This window comes from Ictidomys tridecemlineatus, chromosome 11, assembly GCF_052094955.1.
Source record: "Ictidomys tridecemlineatus isolate mIctTri1 chromosome 11, mIctTri1.hap1, whole genome shotgun sequence".
NCBI classification, from domain to species: domain Eukaryota; kingdom Metazoa; phylum Chordata; class Mammalia; order Rodentia; family Sciuridae; genus Ictidomys; species Ictidomys tridecemlineatus.
The window spans coordinates 103,642,356-103,660,798 of record NC_135487.1 but is presented as its reverse complement, the minus strand read 5'-3'; the positions used below and the strand labels follow the sequence as shown (position 1 = coordinate 103,660,798).

Here is an 18,443-nt window from a genome sequence, read left to right as displayed (position 1 = left end):
GTCAGAAGATGGACTTGTAAGATGCCCTGGGACAGTGAGGAGCCAGCCTGATCCCTTGTGTCACATGCTGCAGGACCAAAGATGGCTAAGCTCCACAGAACATATAGTCCAATAGTGTTGTGCCCAGAAAGAAGTATAGCCCCTGCAGCATGACCAGGCGTGGTTCTAGGTGCTGTGGGGAACGCTGCGCAGGAAGACACACGAGACCCTGCAGCTTACAAAGCATCCCCACATCTTCTCCTTCAGTCCTTACCAAGATCTCGAAGCATCGTTGGCAAACTGCACATTTTTATTTCTTTGTGTTTATTTGCTTCCTTGCTTCTTTAAATACCCTGATTGAGATAAAATGCGTACTATATTTAAAGCATGCAACTTGCTGAATTCCGACATGTGTACATACTTATGAAACCGTCACCCCGACAGAACAAGAAGAATCACCATCACCCCCACGGAGCTCCCTCGAGAGCCTTTATCATCCTGCCCTCTCCTCCCTGCTCCCATTCCCAGGCAACTGCTGACCTGCTTTTTGTCCTTCTAGATTTGTATTTTTCTAGAATTTTTGTATCATGGAAATTATTGTATATGTGTACCTGTTTTGATCTGGCTTCTCCGACTCAGCCAATTTTCCTATCACAGATGACAACACGGAGGCTTGAGGAGGTAATGTAGTAGTAGTTGGTGATCATAAAGCAGCACAGGCGAGGCAGGTGTCCTGGCCCTGAGCCTGGTACGCTGTCTGTATCCTATTCATTCATCACTCAACCATTCGTTCACCAGAGAGCCTGTGGAGTCACAGTGGCACACAAAACAGACATGGTCCCTGCCCTCGTGACTTTGCAATTACTCGTTCATTTATTCATTCATTCACCTGCTTAATGAGGAAATGCTTACCAAATAATCACTCTGTGTACACAGAATACATTGAACTCGGAGCTGTCCCACCACCCTGCTACCTATCAACCATCCTCCTATCTGCCACTTCAAACTAGACCCTGGGGTGCTATGGGTACTGAGGCGAACCCTGGTCTCCAGGACTATGTAAGGCAAGAGGAAACCCTATGAGACAAGGAGAAATCCCCATCACCCCCACAGAGCTCTCTTGATGTCCTATTATCCTGGAAACTGGCAAGAGAACTTGGAAGCTCAGGCTGACCCCATGGACATGGATACTCCAAACCCGGTGCAAAAGGGTGATCTACAAAGGCAGCGTGAGCTCAGCGGGGAAATCAGGGGATTCCCCAAGTGGGGCTGCCAGAGTGGCCTCCTCGGACAAAGTAGGACCTGGGCAGTCCTCCATGGGAAGGAAAGATTGGGAGAGAAGAGAAGAAAAAGTTTACAAGAGGCAGAACAAAATAGGAACGAAGATGTAGAGGCAGGTCAGGACAGAACAGATGGGGAGGATGGTGAGCTGAGAATTCTTCCTCCCAGCGGGGCATGGTGACACATGCCTATAGTCCCAGCAGCTCAGGAGGCTGAGGCAGGAGGATCATGAGTTCAAAGCCAGCCTCAGCAACTGAGTGAGGCCCTAAGCAACCCAGTGAGACCCTGTCTCTAAAATAAAATACAAAATAGGTCTGGGGATGTGGCTCAGTGGTTAAGCACCTCTTGGTTCAATCTCCTGTACCCACCCCCCAAAATGAATCCTTCTTCCAATTCTTCACATGAAATGAGTTTTCTGCCCAGAAGTATGTTATATTAGTTTACATGTAGAGCAGATGGGAAAGAAGCATGGAGGGTAATTCTTCACATTTTAAAGTAATTCACAATTTACAAAGTGTTTTTTAAAGTAATTTGAAATTTACAAAGTATCCATAAAGTGAAATACCTTATTTATTTCTTAATATAATCTTTTAGTGACCATTTTTTACCCATTTCACAGATCAGAAAACTAGGGGTCATAAAAATCCAGTGATTTACACTAAAATATACAACTCTAAGTGGTGAAGCACAGCTTCCAGACAGGTCTTTTGTCCCCAGGTGTGGTTCTCTTTCCCCAGTGTCTGTAGTGATCCACATTTACTAAAATAAGCAGCGCACACGGAGCCTCCTGCGCAGCTAACACGTCTCCAAGGCTCACCATGTGCAGAGCTCTGGCCAAATGGCTCTGTTCTCAGAGTTCTTCACCCTGCTTTCCAACCACCCTACCACTCACGGGGCATCCCACAGAAGGCCAGCACCCGGCATGCCCAGCAGTGGGTATACCCTTCCCCAGTCCACAACAGAGGAAGAAGCAGCTCAGTAACATTATGAGGCTTGCAAGGCCACACACTCCTAAGAGATAGAATAGGTAGGTGCTCAGTCTGCTCTGACTGACCAAGAAGCTCCCAGGATTCTGCACCCTGGCCCGCAGCTCCCCACAAGGCCTCAGCTCCACACAGGGACCCCCCTGGTGTGGTGAGAAAGGCCTGCACCAGGAGGCCATGTCAGGGTTCCGTCAGGACTCTGTAGCATGAGCGGTGTGATCCAGGGAAGGTCACCTGGCTCTGTGGCTTGATAGAAATAACATCTCCTAACCCCACACGATTATTGCCATCCAGAAAGATAAGGGAAGGTGGCGTTCGTGTGAAGAGACTGAGAGCACTGTGTGCTGCAGATATCCTTGTCGCGTGTAAATGCAACTACTCCAAGGCCATGACCGCTCCGGCTTTCGTCTCAGGCTTGGTCCCTCCCCCCTCCCCCGCCTCGCTCCGCTCTGCCTGGCTTCCGTGCTCTCCAGTTGAAACTGAAGCTGGCATGGACTGGGGGAAGGAATGTCACACGATATCCGATATCCGGGGCTATCCAAGCCCACTGGGCATGCTCTCCTGACCCGGCCCCAACACACCCACACTCACACAGAGTTATGCAGTCACTTCCCAGTGAAAATCACTAAAACAAAATCATTCTCCGTGACTACCTTGGACTCAAGCCAAAACATTCCAATGGCATGTTGGCTTCTAAAGTTCCTATGATGTGGAGAAGTTGGCAAAAAACCATAGCTATAACACAATCATCCTCCACCGAGCATCTAACATATGTATCTAATGCACCCTCAAAATATAGAAGTTATATCTAGATGGGGGGCCAAAGGCACAAACAGCTTCTTTAGAGTATACGGTAGGGGACATGTTAGTCACCGACCCCTCCTCCAGCCTCCATTCTCCCTTCTGAACAGAATCCCAACGGGGCTCACATATTCACTCCCAGGCTTCACCACTGGGTCCAAGAGATAGTGGAGGAGGTGATGAGAAATGGTAGACTTCCAGATATATTTTGAAGAATGTAAACAAAAGGGACTGCCTGTTGGGGGTGAAAGAAAAGAGCTAAGGAGAATAAGAGTGGAAAGGTTGGGTGAACTTCAAGTCTTCACACATACAAAATCGTCCTTTTTATTATCATGAAATATTCACTTTCCTCTTTTATTATGACTCCTCTCTGCCAACATATACAGTGATACTCCTTTGCTGGGAAAAGTTTGTCCCTGTCCTCTAGAGGCCCTCTTTGCAATTTCTAGTAGGTATTAGCATGTGTAAGTTCAGGGGTTGCAAATTGATTTCAAGGGAAGACGGTCGCCAAAGCGACCTTCTCAAGCAAAAAAAAATAAGTCATTGCTTAATCCATTGGTCTATCTAACATCAATAATCAAGAGCCAGCTGTCTCCTACCCTGGCCTGGAATCTAATGAATTTCTCCTTCTCCACAGCTCACGGCGGGCAGTGAGGACTGGGGGTCTTCATGCTGCTCCCCTGATTCCCCCTAGAATGGATGTTTGTGGCTGGAAAGAAATGGAAGTCGCTCTGGTCAATTTTGATAACTCAGATGAAATCCAGGAAGAGCCAGGCTATGCTACAGACTTTGATCCATCCAATCCAAAAGGCCGCCCTGGGAGCAGCCCCTTTTCCAACTGGAAGATCCTCATCAGTGATAGCACCAACCTCGAGACCACCTTCTCCAAGCTCCCGGGAGACTATGCCGATCCCCCAGGGCCTGAGCCACTGGTCTGGAATGAAGGAAACCAGCGGGTGATCATTAATATCGCTGGGCTGAGGTTTGAGACCCAGCTCCGAACCCTCAATCAGTTCCCAGAGACCCTCCTGGGAGACCGGGAGAAAAGGATGCAGTTCTTTGATTCTATGAGAAATGAGTATTTCTTTGACCGGAACCGGCCAAGTTTTGATGGAATCCTGTATTATTACCAATCTGGTGGGAAAATCCGGCGGCCAGCCAACGTCCCTATTGATATCTTTGCTGATGAGATCTCTTTCTATGAGCTGGGTAGCGAGGCCATGGACCAGTTCCGGGAGGACGAAGGCTTCATCAAAGACCCTGAAACACGGCTCCCCACCAATGAATTCCACCGGCAGTTCTGGCTCCTCTTTGAGTACCCCGAGAGCTCCAGTGCGGCCCGTGGGGTGGCCGTGGTCTCGGTGCTGGTCGTGGTCATCTCCATCACCATCTTCTGCCTGGAGACACTACCCGAGTTCCGGGAGGACAGGGAGCTGAAGGTGGTCAGGGACCCCAGACTCCATGCAAACAAGACAGACCTCTCCCAGACCATGTTCTCTGACCCTTTCTTCATGGTGGAGTCCACCTGCATCATGTGGTTCACCTTCGAGTTGGTGCTTCGGTTCGTGGTCTGCCCCAGCAAGACGGACTTCTTCCGGAACCTCATGAACATCATCGACATCATCTCCATCATCCCCTATTTTGCAACTCTCATCACAGAGCTGGTCCAGGAGACGGAGCCAAGCAACCAGCAAAACATGTCCCTGGCCATCCTGAGGATCATCCGCCTGGTGAGGGTCTTCCGCGTCTTCAAGCTCTCCCGCCACTCCAAGGGGCTGCAGATCCTGGGGCAGACGCTGAAGGCTTCCATGCGGGAGCTGGGGCTGCTCATCTTCTTCCTCTTCATTGGGGTCATCCTTTTCTCCAGTGCCGTCTACTTTGCCGAGGTGGATGAGCCAGAGTCCCATTTCTCCAGCATTCCCGATGGCTTCTGGTGGGCGGTGGTCACCATGACAACTGTAGGCTATGGAGACATGTGCCCCACCACCCCAGGGGGAAAAATCGTGGGCACTCTGTGTGCCATTGCCGGCGTCCTCACCATTGCCCTCCCTGTGCCTGTCATCGTCTCCAACTTCAACTACTTCTACCACCGAGAGACTGAGAACGAAGAGAAGCAAAACATCCCAGGAGAGATTGACAAAATCCTCAACAGTGTGGGCTCAAGAACAGGCAGCACCGACTCTCTTAATAAGACCAACCGTGGCTGCGCCTCAGAGAAGTCCAGGAAGTGATCAGTCCAGGGTCTCCTGAACCCCAGAGTTGCTTTCTCTCGCTCTCTCTCTCTCCTCTCATCTTCTGTTTTTCCAAAGACCAAAGTGTATCTTTTGTGACCAGCAGGCCATCTTTGCCTGCATACTGCTTTAATAAATCCATATTTCTGCTGTATTTCCTAAGCGGTTCCTTCTCAGCTTATTATAAACCTTTCAGGGCCTTTCCTGTGGAGTAGTTTGGAGTGTTGACATCACCCGGGAGCATGAAAACCAGAATCCTAGGATGCCCAGACCTACTGAACCACAATCTACACTTTTAACAAGATCCCAGTTTATTTATTTGCACATTATAAAGACTCAGAAGTACTGGGTTTTGTCTTCCTCAGAAGAAGCATATTAAGAGGCCAGGGTTGCTATCAGCAATAAGAACTGAGACTTGAGTTGTTTAATAATAATGATTAATGACAATCCCTTATACTTGTACAGCATTGCATAAATTTTCCATAGTCCCTTCACCAACACATGTCACTGCATCTCAGTATGACCAGGGCAGCAGATTTGATGGTTATTCCCATACTGCAGATAAACCAATCAGGGATCAGCAACTTACAGCTAAGCTCCTGTCATTCAGAAGCAATGACAGTCAATGCTGTCAAAGGTCCCACCTATGAATCTACTGTTCTTTCCACTAATGAAGAGGGTGAGATAGAATTGAGGGGAGGGTGAGAGGAGATGGAGAGGTCTGACTTTCAAAACTCTGGACAGGGACATTCTTCCCTCCAGGGCCCGGGACCTAAGCACAACCTGGGGAGGCAGGACCTGTCTGGGTCTCTTGGACAATGAACAGGAAGCATCCCTATGTCCTTTTTTTTTTAAGCGGGGGTGGGTAACCAGGGATTGAACTCTGGGGCACTCGACCACTGAGCCACGTGCCCAGTCCCTATTTTGTATTTTGTGCAGAGACAGGGTCTCCCTGAGTTGCTTGGCACCTCACTTTTGCTGAGGCTGGCTTTGAACTCACGATTCTCCTGCCTCAGCCTCCCAAGCCACTGAGATTACAGGCAAGTGCCACGGCACCCTCCTCATCCCTCTATCCTTTTGACCTGGTCATCCCCACGGGTCAACACAAAGACTGTGGATCCTAAGTGTGAGAAGGTGAGGCCCAGAAGACGGCTCCAGGAAAACAGGAACCTAACTGCCTCGTGGTTCAGTTCCCACCGAGTCTGCAGGAATTGGCCAGTAGCCTAAGAGGCAGCCGGGGAGGGAAGAGCAGACCCTGAGACACGTACCCAGAGGCCAGGTTTACAAAGGAGGTATGGTTGTGGCAGGCTGACCAGAGGAAGGCCCTCCTGGGAGAGGAGATGATCAGCCCACCAAGCTCCCGGGATGAGGGAGTGGAGCTGGGAGTCCCCACAGGACAGGGAGGGAAGCCTCTGCTCTGTCCCTCCCCACCCATCTCTCATGTAAGGGGGCCCTGTGTCTCCCTCGGGCCCAATGCCACACCACGCTACACCAGAAAGTTAAGTCAACACCAGCACGATGCCCAGTGGCCCATAGGTCACTACATAGCTCTGGCCCACAACCACATCAGGGTTCTCCAGAGAATCAGAATCAATAGAGTGTGTGTGTGTGTGTGTGTGTGTGTGTGTGTGAATATTTATATGAATATAAAAATTTATATATAAACTTTACTATACAAGGATTTATGTGTACAGTATCCCCCCTTATTTGCAGGGGATACGTTCCAAGACCCCCCAGAGAATGCCTAAAAACTGCAGATCCCGCCACACCCAATATATATACCATGTTTTTTTCCTACACACACATATTTATGATAAAGTGTAATTCATAAATTAGGCACAGTAAGAGATTAACAATAATAACTAATAATAAAATAGGACAATTGAAGAATATTCTATAGTGAGTTATTAAAAACTTATGAATTTTTGAGGTGGAGCTGGAGCTCAGTTGGAACGCCCTTGCCTGGCATGTGAAAAGCCCTGAGTTCAAACCCCAGTATCATATTTTTTAAAAAAAAATTACGATTGTTTATTTCCGGAATTTTCCATTTCATATTTTCAGACTGTGGTGGACTAGGAGATTAACTGAAACTGCAGAAAGCAAAACCACACATTAGGTGGGACTACTCTATAAACATACATACCTGCACACACACACACACACACAAATATGTATCAGTTTATTATAAGGAACTGGCTCATGTAATTATGGAGCCAGGCAAAATCCTGAGCTCTACAGAGTAAGTAGCAAGTTGGAGACTCAGGAGAGCTGCAGGTATGGTTCCTGTCTGAAGGCCAGCAGGCTCAAAGCCTAGGTAGATCTAATGTTTCAAGTTCAAAAGGAAGGGGCAGGGGCAGGGGTGGGGTGGGGAGACCCACTACCAATTTGGGAGGAAGGATTTGTCCGTAGCCAGGCTCAGAAGACCCTGCCTCTGCGGGAGGGGAGCTGCGCCTGAGGATTGCTCTCTGTGAGTGGATATTTACAGAGCTCCTCCTGTGTGGCAGATACTTCTTAGCCACCGTAGGAGGACGCCCAAAGGACAAAGGTTCTCTTAATTTTCATAGTAAAAATAAGCAAACAACGTCAGAGAAACGAGAACCCTTTCTGAGCGTGGTTCATTTTGCAAAGGGCTTCCAAGTCTCGTGTTTTATTTTCCTTCACTTTATGCCTCTGTCTTTGCAAAAAAAAAAAAATTGTGTAAGTCAGGACAAATGGTTGTGTTTATTCATCATTTTCTTTAAAAAGTGCTTTATAAACCATGAAGCATTTTTGAAAACTTCAGGGTTTTTGAGTGGAAACCCCTCTAGACTTGGAATCAAAGGACCTGGCTGAGTTCTTTCTAATTATATGACATTGGCCTCAAAGAACCTCAATTTCCTTAAATGGAAAATGGAGATTTAAAAAGAAGAAAAAAAAAAAGCCCTACCTCAGAGCACACATGGCAATGTTCTCACCCCACCACCCCAGAAGGAGCTGGCCCCCCAAGGCCTCCCAGTTGTCTGGCTTCTCAGGGCCTTCATGGGCCTCCAAAGTAGCCACTTAGGACTGGCCCTCGCTGAGGCAAGTCCCTAGTGACTTCCTGTCTCCCTGATTCTTACACTCTACCTCTTGACCTTACTCGGTGATAGAGGATTGCCAAAAGCAATGCATGGCCATCAAGCACCTCACAATAAAATTTATTCTTTTTCTTTAAATGCTTTTCTTTTGGACAAACTAACACTGCCCACATGAGTCAAGAACTTGCCTTTACAATCCAAGTCAGCCCTTGATAACACTGGAAGATGGGTGTTGTTTTCATGTAATTAACAGATATGGAAACCTAAGCTTCAAAAAGTGAAGACCAGGTGGGCGCAATGGTGCACGCCTATAATCCCAGTGGCTCGAGAGGCTGACGCAGGAGGGTCACAAGTTCAAAGCCAGCTGAAGCCATTTAGTGAGGCCCTCGCAATTTAGCAAGACCCTGTCTTAAAATTTAAAAATAAAAAGGGCTGAGGATGTGGCTCAGTGGTTGAGTGCCTCTGGGTTCAATCCTTAGTACCAGAAAAAAAAAAAGTGAAGACATATTCCTCTGTGGCACACTATGAGGGGGTCACCCTAAGCACCCTAATGAAGGAAGCACAAAATGGGTACAATCAGATGCAGACGGCACCCGAATTGCCCCAACTGTCCACCTTCTTGGTCAAGAACCTAACACTTATCTTGTTACCCTCAAGTCTTTGTCACTCAAAGCCTAACTCAAAATACCATAATCTAGGCTAGCATCCTTCCTGAGATTCGAGGACATCAGGGAGGCGGGACTGAGGCCCTGTCACTGCCCCGGCCTCTCCTGATCCACATCTGTACTGAGACCACTTAGAGCAGCTCAGTCACTTGACTGCATAAGAAGGCCCTGCAGGACCTCTGGGAGTATCTACTAACACAGGCCCAGCGTGTCCTGGCACAGGGGACATGTCCCCACCCCTCCCAACCACCTCACACACAGGGCTGCGCTGCCCTGCTCATAGGCGGGTTAGCAGCTGCCCCCTGATGGGCTGGCCACCCCTCACCCAGCTTCTTCTCTACAACTAGCTCAGACACTCAGTGGGGAGACACACACTGGTGTAGGGATGTGTCAGGCAGGACACTCTGTGGCAGGTGGCAAGAACCCAACTCAAACTGAACCAGAAGAGAGGATTGTGTGGGCTCATGTGACTGAGAAATGCAGGAGGCGGACCATGTGGGGCAGCTCTGTCTGCAAACACACTCCACCTTCAGAGCTCTTGTCACCTCTGTCCCACAACTTGTCTCTGCTGCACAGCCCCTGGGCCCTTGAGGAAGGCCTTCTCCATGGGGCAGGGAGAATGACAGCCTGTTCACAACCTTATGACCACCTAACCAAAAGGGAAGAAATAGAAATCTATATATATACACTCACACGTAAGTAAACACACACGTATGACAGCCTTTCTATTTTATCTATAATTCGTCGCAAAAAAATGTCCACTTCAAAAGACAGCCATTCTTGTCTTAGTCTACTGCTGTATACAGAGTGTCTATCACAGCACTTAGTAAGTATGTGATAAAAATCTCTTGAATTAATGAATTGTCCCTTGAAATTCCTCTTCCCAATTATACTACAGAGACCAAACTAAGCCACACTAGAGGCCTGCTGAGATTTCTTCCTATCCACATGTACTAGACCCACAGGCTGAAGCCTGACACCCTTCAATGCCAGGGAGATGCCAGGTGACCCTTGGAGTAGTTATGAGCTGCTTGGGGTGCAGCTGGGACAGGAACACAGGCAGGCCTGGCCCAGAGCCCCCGCATGCTCCCGGCCAGCAGGAGCAGCCCGGTTTCCCTGAACAGAATCGCACGACCCTCGGTATGAAGCTGACTCACGGAAACCACTATTTGGTACACATATGCTTTACCAAACTGTAAGCCAACATCTAATTTTGGAGATTTCACATTTAAAAAAAAAATTAAAATCATAGATTAAATAAGGGCAGCAAAATCTTGATAATTTTTGAATCCAGGTAGTGGGTCTATGGGGGCTCATTTTACTATTCTATTTTTATGTCTGAAAAATTTTCATAATAGAAAACTGTTTTAAAAAAAAAACATATTTCTAACTTGCATTGGGAAACTGGAAGATATGCCTGCCTAGGTGGCCATAGCAGTAGAGGTTGCTCTGCAGGTCACTACCTCTCTGCTCTCCCTCTTGCGACCCTGACCCATCTGCCAATTCCAGAGGGGTCAACATCTGGATAGGTGTGACCAGGTGTGACAAACCATCCAGAGAGGTTAGGTTTGTGTGACTGAAGCCAGGACATGCATCTCAGAGGACTGTGGATCCAGTGTTTGCAGCATTGGTGTATCGGATGAGTTACGGAGATCAGACCAAACATCTATCTGAGTAGTGAGGAGGGGGGTTTTGTAAGGGAGGAGGAAGCAGCAAGAGCCCCCTGGGGTGTCCCTCTCCTGCTCAGGGAATAGCTTCCCACAACAGCTGCTCTGAGCCGGGCACAGTGGCACACACCTGTAATTCCAGCAGCTCTGGAGGATGAGGCAGAAAGATTGCGAGTTCAAAGCCAGCCTCTGCAAAAGCAGGGCACTAAGCAACTCAGTGAGACCCTGTCGCTCAATTAAATACAAAATAAGGCCCGGGGATGTGGCTCAGTGGTCGAGTGCCCCTGAGTTCAATCCCTAATACCTCCCCCCCCCCACAAAATTCAGCTGGTCTGAACAGGAAATCTGAATCCCCTCCCTCACAGCCTGGCTCTGTCCCCAGCCCAGGCACCCTGGTCAGCCCCTCTCCACCTCAGCAGCTCCCAGATGAGGCAGCTGGAGTCCCTCTGCCTCCTGGGGAAGAGTTAGTCGCTCTCACCAGGTGCAGGATGGCCTCCCAGCCCAGTCCCAGGAGCCCATACCCTGAGCTTCTCCCTCCTTTGGGGGCCTGGGGATGGGGAAGGGAAGGAGACATCCAAGGTGTCCCTGCCCTACAGGCAGCTGATTTCAGCCTCCTAACAAATAAAACACGCCGCGCCTGCCCCAGGAGGGCAGTGCTCCAAAGGCCCTTTGAAGTGAGAGGAAGAAAGAGGGCCCGTCTCCCCAGGGCCCGCTGTGCTTGCTCCCTGGGACACATCCTTAGAGACACAAGACCCGCCTGCCCTCAGACACAGAGATGAAAAGGAACCGGGGGTGGCTGGGAGCCGGGGAGATGGGAAAAAGGAAGATCAGACAAACTTTTGTTATCACCTCTCAGGGGAAGTGGAGGTAAAAGGCTGCCGGAGAAATGTCACGAGATAATGAATGCTATCTCACCCCCGGGGCTGAGGTGTCCGTCAGAGGCTTGGGGAGAAGCAGCCGTCCTCCTTGGGAATGAATCTTGGGTGGATCTTGAGTTCCCCTGAACCACCGGGAGCCGTGGCTGAGCACCCCACCCCCACACTGACAAACACACCCCATGTCCCCCCCTCATGTACCCTACTGTCCCATTGTTGATGGAGATATTAACTATGAATAATGAATGATAAATAGCACCAGGCTCCCAGGACGATTTTGAGAATTAAATAGGATAAGAAGGGAGGTTCCTCAACAAACTGTAAAAGGTGCTACACGAAGCAGGACAGAGGAAGAAAGAGACTTGACCTCACCTCTTCTTACAGGGTAGATCCCAGGTCCTAAACCTACCGGTGACTTGGAAATCCTTCAGGGGCCGTGCCCTTTGACTGTTACCACCCAGGGATACTATCTGGTCTGTAACAGAGGCTAGGCAAATGACAGGAGAAAAGGTGGAAGAGAATGGAAGGTGATCCCGTGAACAGAGGGGCTCAGTCTGAGAGAACCTGCCCCCCCACACACCTCCCCAATTGGTATTCATTATTATTATATCTACCTGCAGAGTTTAGGCTGAAGTAACTTCTTGGCACAGAAATTTTCTGTAGCGGCCCTGGATTCTCTGTTTGTTTTTTTTTTTTTTCTGAGATTCTAAGCAGAAAAAGATAACACACACTCCCTGTATGTCCAGTGACACAGGGGTGTAAATGGCACCTTCACTATTTCCTCAAACAGTCATCAAATTCCTGCTATGGTCAAACGCCCCGCCCAATTGACTCTGGAGTGACAGAGCCCAGAGGCACGTCTCTGCTGTGCTCTTGATGAAGGCAAATTGGCTTTACGGAAGGGCTGGAAACCCAGACCTCACTGTGGGTGGGCCAGAGGCCTGTGCCTAAGCACAACCCCTTCCCCTTCCTGAGCCTGCCCACCAGGAGTTGTCAGCCAGGCAGCCAACCTCCTGCTCCTTGCCTGCCCGCTCAACAGGAAAACTGGCCTTGCCTGGGCCTGTCCTCTGGCTCAAGAGGACAAGCAGCAAAAGTGTAAGGAAAGGAGCTGGTTTTCTGCCCCCATGTTCTGCTCGCTGGAAGAAACACGGTCACTTTCACTGGAGAAGACCCTGAAGCCCAGGAGGGAAGTCAGTTCAGTGTCGGGCACAAATGCAAGTCAGGGAAGGAGTTCTGTTGGCAGAGACACGGGAGAAAGATGCTCCCCGGTGGTCCTGGAGAATAAAATGCCAAGACGTGTGAACGGGAAAGGGAAAGCCTCACTGCATTTCCCAGAGAGTCACTGGAGTGTGGACTTTGCTACATGGGGGCAGAGAAAGAGGCTAGGCCCTGGGCAGCTTCTCTTCTTTGGAATCACAGAGACAGAGTGAGAAGAGAAGGCCTCTGGCCGGGGCCCCCTGGAGTCAACCATGTTGAAAACGGAAGGGCTTTTATGAAAGTTTCAACGAGTAGAAAGAGCAAAGACTACCACCTTCTCTTTGAAGCCAGATGGAGGAGGACAAAAAACTATGACCAAAAATGATTTTTTGGAAAGATGTGTCCAGATGTCTTGAAATTTCTTATAATCTGCTTCCAAGCATCATCTATAAATGAAATGCTTAAATAACTGTTGTAATGACAGGTGGGTGATTTTTTTTTAATAAAACATGGAATGCTTTATTTGCTAAGGAGACACAAGCAGGAGACACCGTTGAGTCTGTAGAGGCAGCACGTTGAAGGGAAGAGACTCATAAGGCTTTACTTGCCTTGTATAGAAGGACTAGGTTCAGACTCCAGCCTTGCTGTGTGACCGCAATCAAGTTACATAAATTCTCTGAGACTCATTCTTTCAGCTGTGTTGGGGTTCATTATGCATATCTATTTGAGTTGTCAAGAAAATTAAATGAGCCATTTGGATCTGAAACGGCCCGTATATTAAAGGCTTGGTCCTCAGGTTCGCACTATTGAGAGTTGATGGAAACTTAGGAGGTGGGGCTTACTGGAGGGTTTAGGTCACTGGAGATGTGCTTGCAGAGGGGACACAGACACCCATCTCCTCCTCTCTCTCTTTCTCACCTGGCCAAGAGGTGAACGGGCTTCCTCTACCATAGGCTCTCACCGAGACATACTGCACTGCCACAGGCTCAAAAGCAATGGGACAAATCATTTATGAACTGAACCTGCCAAAACGGTGAGCCAGAATACACATTTTCCCATTATAAGTTGGTTTTCTGTGGTATTTTGTTATAGTAACAAAAAGCTGACTAGCACAGACGTCAAATACAAACCCCCTTTCATAGAATGGGCACTAACTAGTAGTTTTCCCACATTTGGAATCTCAGAAAAGGGTTCACAGTGTAAGCAGACTCCCCATTGCCACTTGACCTCAGGGTAGGGTAGTACTAGCATCATATCTGAGCATGGCCACTGAGCTCCCACCGCTGTGAGCCCCTTAGGACAGTATCTAATTCCCCCCATGAAGCAGAAATGTCTACCTCCAAGCTCCCCTGAAACACTTCTGTCATTCTCACAATTCCCTCCTAGGACAGCACTAACCCCAGCCATCATTAATCCTATGGGGTTCAGACAACAACCCCACAGTCATTCTTATCTCATGGGAACCTGGCAATAACCCTGCACCTCTCTCAAGAGGCTTTGGGTATTTGCCCTATTTCAGAGTTGATAAAGCCATTCTCAAGAGCCCAGTGACTGCCCATCTCTCCCGGTGGCCTGCCCTGACACCACAGCTGCCTCCCCCGAGGTCTGGCCAGGCCCAGCTCACATACCACGCTCATTGAAAATGGGGGCAGGGCAGAAGAGGGAGATATGGGTCTTCCCTAGGGACCCATGTTTGCTCTGCAGCTGCTGAAGGTGTTGGTGTCAGTCGGCCAGGGGTGCTAGAACAGGGGCCACAAGATAGGGTCCAGGGGGAGTCAGGGCTTCATGAACAGAATGTTCTGTCTCTCTGTTCAGAGGGACACAAGGCCAAGATCAAGCTGCTAGCAAGGTTGCTTTCTTGTCCTGTAGATGACCATCTTCTTTCTTCATATCTTCACATGATCTTGCCTCTTTATGTGTCTGTGTCAAAAATATATATTTTTTTTCAATACTAGGAATTGAAGCCAGGGTGCTACCACTGAGCCATACTCCCAGGCCTTTTAATTTCTCAAACTAGAGATCTTCCTGCCTCAGACTTTTGGACAACCACAACATCATAGGCCATGTGCCACACGCACACGCACAAATTTCTACTTTTTAAAGGACACCAAACATATTGGATTAGGGCCCACCCTAATGACCTCCTTTTTCACTTGGTCACCTCTGTGAAGACCTTGCCTCCAAAGGAGATCAGATTCTGAGAGAGGAGGTGAGGATTCCAACAAACCATTTTTTAGATGGGGGGGAGGTACACAAATCATCTTTCCTTTTCAAATGAAAAAAAAAAATGGTTCAGAGAGGTTCAATGACATACGCACAGTCACCCAGCTAGGAAAAGCAGCAGTCCCTGGCCCTGATTCCAGAGCCTATGTGGACACCCACCACATCATATTCCCTGGCTCAGCAACTAGAATCCATAGAGCCCATCACCAGCCATGGGAACAGAGGGCTCCACACCACAGAGGACGGGATGCAGAGTGGGAGAAAGGATCCCAAGCAGCAAACGTGACCTCCCCTGCCTTCTCTCCGCTGCCTCCCAAGCTTCCAGGGGTGAGGAGAGAGGGAAGGATGTGACAGGTAGAGTGGGTGGGAAGGAGGGAGAGGCAGTGGGAAGGGTGCCAGCCGCTTTGCAAGTCCCCAGAGGGAGGGGCCCCTTCCCCTCCTGTCTCCTGTCAAAGAGGCTGGTTGGTCTCAATCAAGCGAGCACCAGGTAGGTGCTGGAAACAGCTCCCACTGGTGATTTATAAAATCAAACTGCTTTCATTCAACTCTTGAGTCATGTTTTCTTAATGTTTCTTCATGTGTTTCTTAATGCCCCCCCACTCCTACCCCACACTCTCAGGAAAGGACCCCTGAGTTCAAGAACTCAGCCCCTGCCAGTCACCCCCTCCCCACCACACTCACCCTCCCCGAATCCCAGGGCCTTGGCCTTCCCCCTGGCCCCTGTTGCTTCAGGGCACGTATTGGACAAACGGGCCCATCTCCAAAAAGGACTCGGCTGGAACCCGAGAGGGAGTCTGCCACCCTGGGGGACAGGAAGTCTCTTTTACATCCATCGGCATCTTGTTTAAATCTGAAATCGATTCTTGATGCTTTGGATCAGTGGGCTGCTTTGAATTCCAAGCCCAGAACTAGAACTAGGACAGGCAGCCTGGCCAGACACCAGTGTGGCAGGAGGCCCGCTGAAGACATCCGACCTCCCCGACTAAGGAACCCTAGTCCCCTACAGCGTATCTACCTCCCCGTCAGCCTGTTGGAAATTACTACCGACCCTGTGGGAAAAGTTCACGCCTCCTTTGCCCCCAGAGTCTTCACAGCCTTAGATGATTATTCTAACCCTGTGGGCCTCAGTTTCCCCATTTGTTAACAGCAATAATCCAGCCCCCAAGATGATGGCATGAATCAAGCGGCGTACTATGAAAGATCCCTGAGCAAACTGTAAGAAGTGCTGCACAGAGAAGACAGAGGCAGACGACGACCCGATCCCTTAGACAGTTGCATGCTCAGTAACTACCTGGGAAACCCCAGAATGAAACCTGTGCGTTGGGAACCCTTCAAGGGCCATACTGTATTCTTTGACTCCGAGTACAGTACCTAGTACATAATAAATGCTTAACAAATATTTCTGACATGAAAGAACAAAAGGAGGAGGCAAAAGAGAGCTCATAGTTCATACCGCCAGGCGCAGTGGCACACGCCTATAATCCCAGCAGTTTGGGGAGGCTGAGGAAGAAGGATCGCCAGTTCAAAGCCAGCAAAAGCGAGGCCCTAAGCAGCTCAGTAAGACCCTGTCTCTAAATAAAAATACAAAAAAAAAAAAAGCCTGGGGATGTGGTTCAGTTGTTAAGTGCCCCTGAGTTCAATTCCCAGCATTGAAAAAAGAGAGAGAAAGAGAGAGAGAGCTCATACAAAGATCAGCTCATGCAGCCAGTGCTACTGTCACCTCAAGGCTTGACCAGCAGGAGGGGGCCTCCCAAACCCGTGGACTGAGGGAGACAGTTCTTTTTTGGCTGCTGGCTGGAAGTCACCCTCAGTTCCTGCCCCACGGACCTCTCCATAGGTCAGCTCACAGCCCGGCACAAAGAAATGGAGCCGAGTCTTTGCACATGAAAACATAAGTTTCCCCACGCAGGGTCAATCCCTGGGCCACCCATCCCAGTTTTCTGTCACCAGGGCTATAGGGAGGTACAGTTGTCCTCTTTGTTCCCAACCTCTGAAATGTTGAATGCCTCCCAGCTTGCATGAGCTCCTACCATAATAATTTCACCCCCGATTCCTTTGTGTAAAACACTCTCACTTCACCATCTTATTGATTTCTTATGGGTACACTCTGAAGGTAGTTCTTTGTGTTTCAATTTAATAACTGCTGAAAGTTTCAATTTAAACCAGAAAGGTCAAGGTCACACAGCCTAATAAGTGACAGGGCTGGCGTTGAACCTAGTCTGACCTTCTCACGGGTATCTGAACTTCACACCTGGTTTCTCCATCGGAACAGTACCGTCTCCAAGTGAAACAAGTTCTGCACAATTACTACCTCCAGTGAGCACAGAGCATCTCTAAAACAGTGTCAAGACAGCGTCGTCGTCCTCTCCAGACGCCTGGCTTTGGTGACCACTTCTGGTCCCTGCCCATCTGGAAGCAAGTGAAACTCCCCCCCCCCCAGGTGGGCTGATATTTCAAGGAAACTCTCTGGTTTCCAGAGTTTCCAGAGGTTTCCTTTCCTGCTCACCTCAACCCCTGGGGAGTCCTCTTCCTGATCAACATCTAAAAGCCAACTATTCTCCCTCCCGTTGTAGAAACAATTCTCAGTAAAAAACTGGAGAGGCAAGGTGGGGCAGCAGATAGGGTTTCAGGGGGAGGAGCACCTGGCTTTGAAGGCTTGGCTTTGGTCCTCAGCACTCTGAGCTTTTGAAAGGAGTCCATCCTGCCGTGGTTTGGAAGAGTGCCCAGGCCAGGGGTAACAGGTGGAATTCTAAAGAACTTGACCTGAAGCCGCCACAGAGAGCGGTCACACCCTGAAGATGGGGACAAGGTGTCATCTGAAGGGAATGGGTTCTTAGAATCTGTTGTCCCAGGAGGAGGGAAGGGAGTTGGGCAGGTGGAGGCAGAGCCCCTGTCTCTACTTGAACCTCCTCCATCTCTCAGATGTGGATCTCAAGGAGGGATCCTCCACAGGAGCTTGGTGACAAAGGGCAATGAGATGTAGAAGTCTAAATAATGGGTCCCCCAAAGATGCCAGGCCCCCAATCCTTTGACTGGCCTACCTTACCCTTTGCAAAACTTTCTCTTTTGCAAAGAGACTTTGCCGATGTGGTGAAGCTGAGGACTTGAGATGAGGAGATTAGCATGGGGGGGTGGGGCATGGAATGGAATCACAAAGAAATTTACAAGAGGGAGGCTGGAGGGCAGCCACCACAGAAGCAGAGGTGGAAACTAAGGAACAAAGAGGCCACAGCCACTGAATGCAGGCCGCCTATAAAAACCAAAAAGGCACTCCTGGCTCACACCTGAATATTAGCTCACACCTGAATTTTGGCCCTTGTAGACTGATTTTTACACCTCCAACCTCCAGAACCATAGGATGCTAAAAATAAATTGTTCTAAGCCACCGAATTTGTAATAATTTGTTTGTTACAGCAACAATAGAAAGCAGATACAGATGATGAGCTACTTACAGTGGCTCCTCCCTGTAACCCCAGCAACTTGTT

The 18,443-nt window shown here is 49.1% G+C and overlaps 1 protein-coding gene across 1 annotated transcript; it reads left to right on the top strand.

Moving 5' to 3' along the window:
• Window positions 1–3,704: 3,704 nt before the first annotated feature.
• Window positions 3,705–5,377, top strand: Kcna10 (potassium voltage-gated channel subfamily A member 10). Its single transcript, XM_005338122.3, has one exon. The coding sequence runs from the start codon at window positions 3,740–3,742 to the stop codon at window positions 5,273–5,275; it is 1,536 nt and encodes a 511-aa protein (XP_005338179.1). The 5' UTR covers window positions 3,705–3,739; the 3' UTR covers window positions 5,276–5,377.
• The last annotated feature ends 13,066 nt before the right edge of the window (window positions 5,378–18,443 follow it).

Coding starts and splice junctions, on each gene's coding strand:
- Kcna10 (XM_005338122.3), top strand. CDS start 3,740: ATGGATGTTTGTGGCTGGAAAGAAATGGAAGTCGCTCTGGTCAATTTT.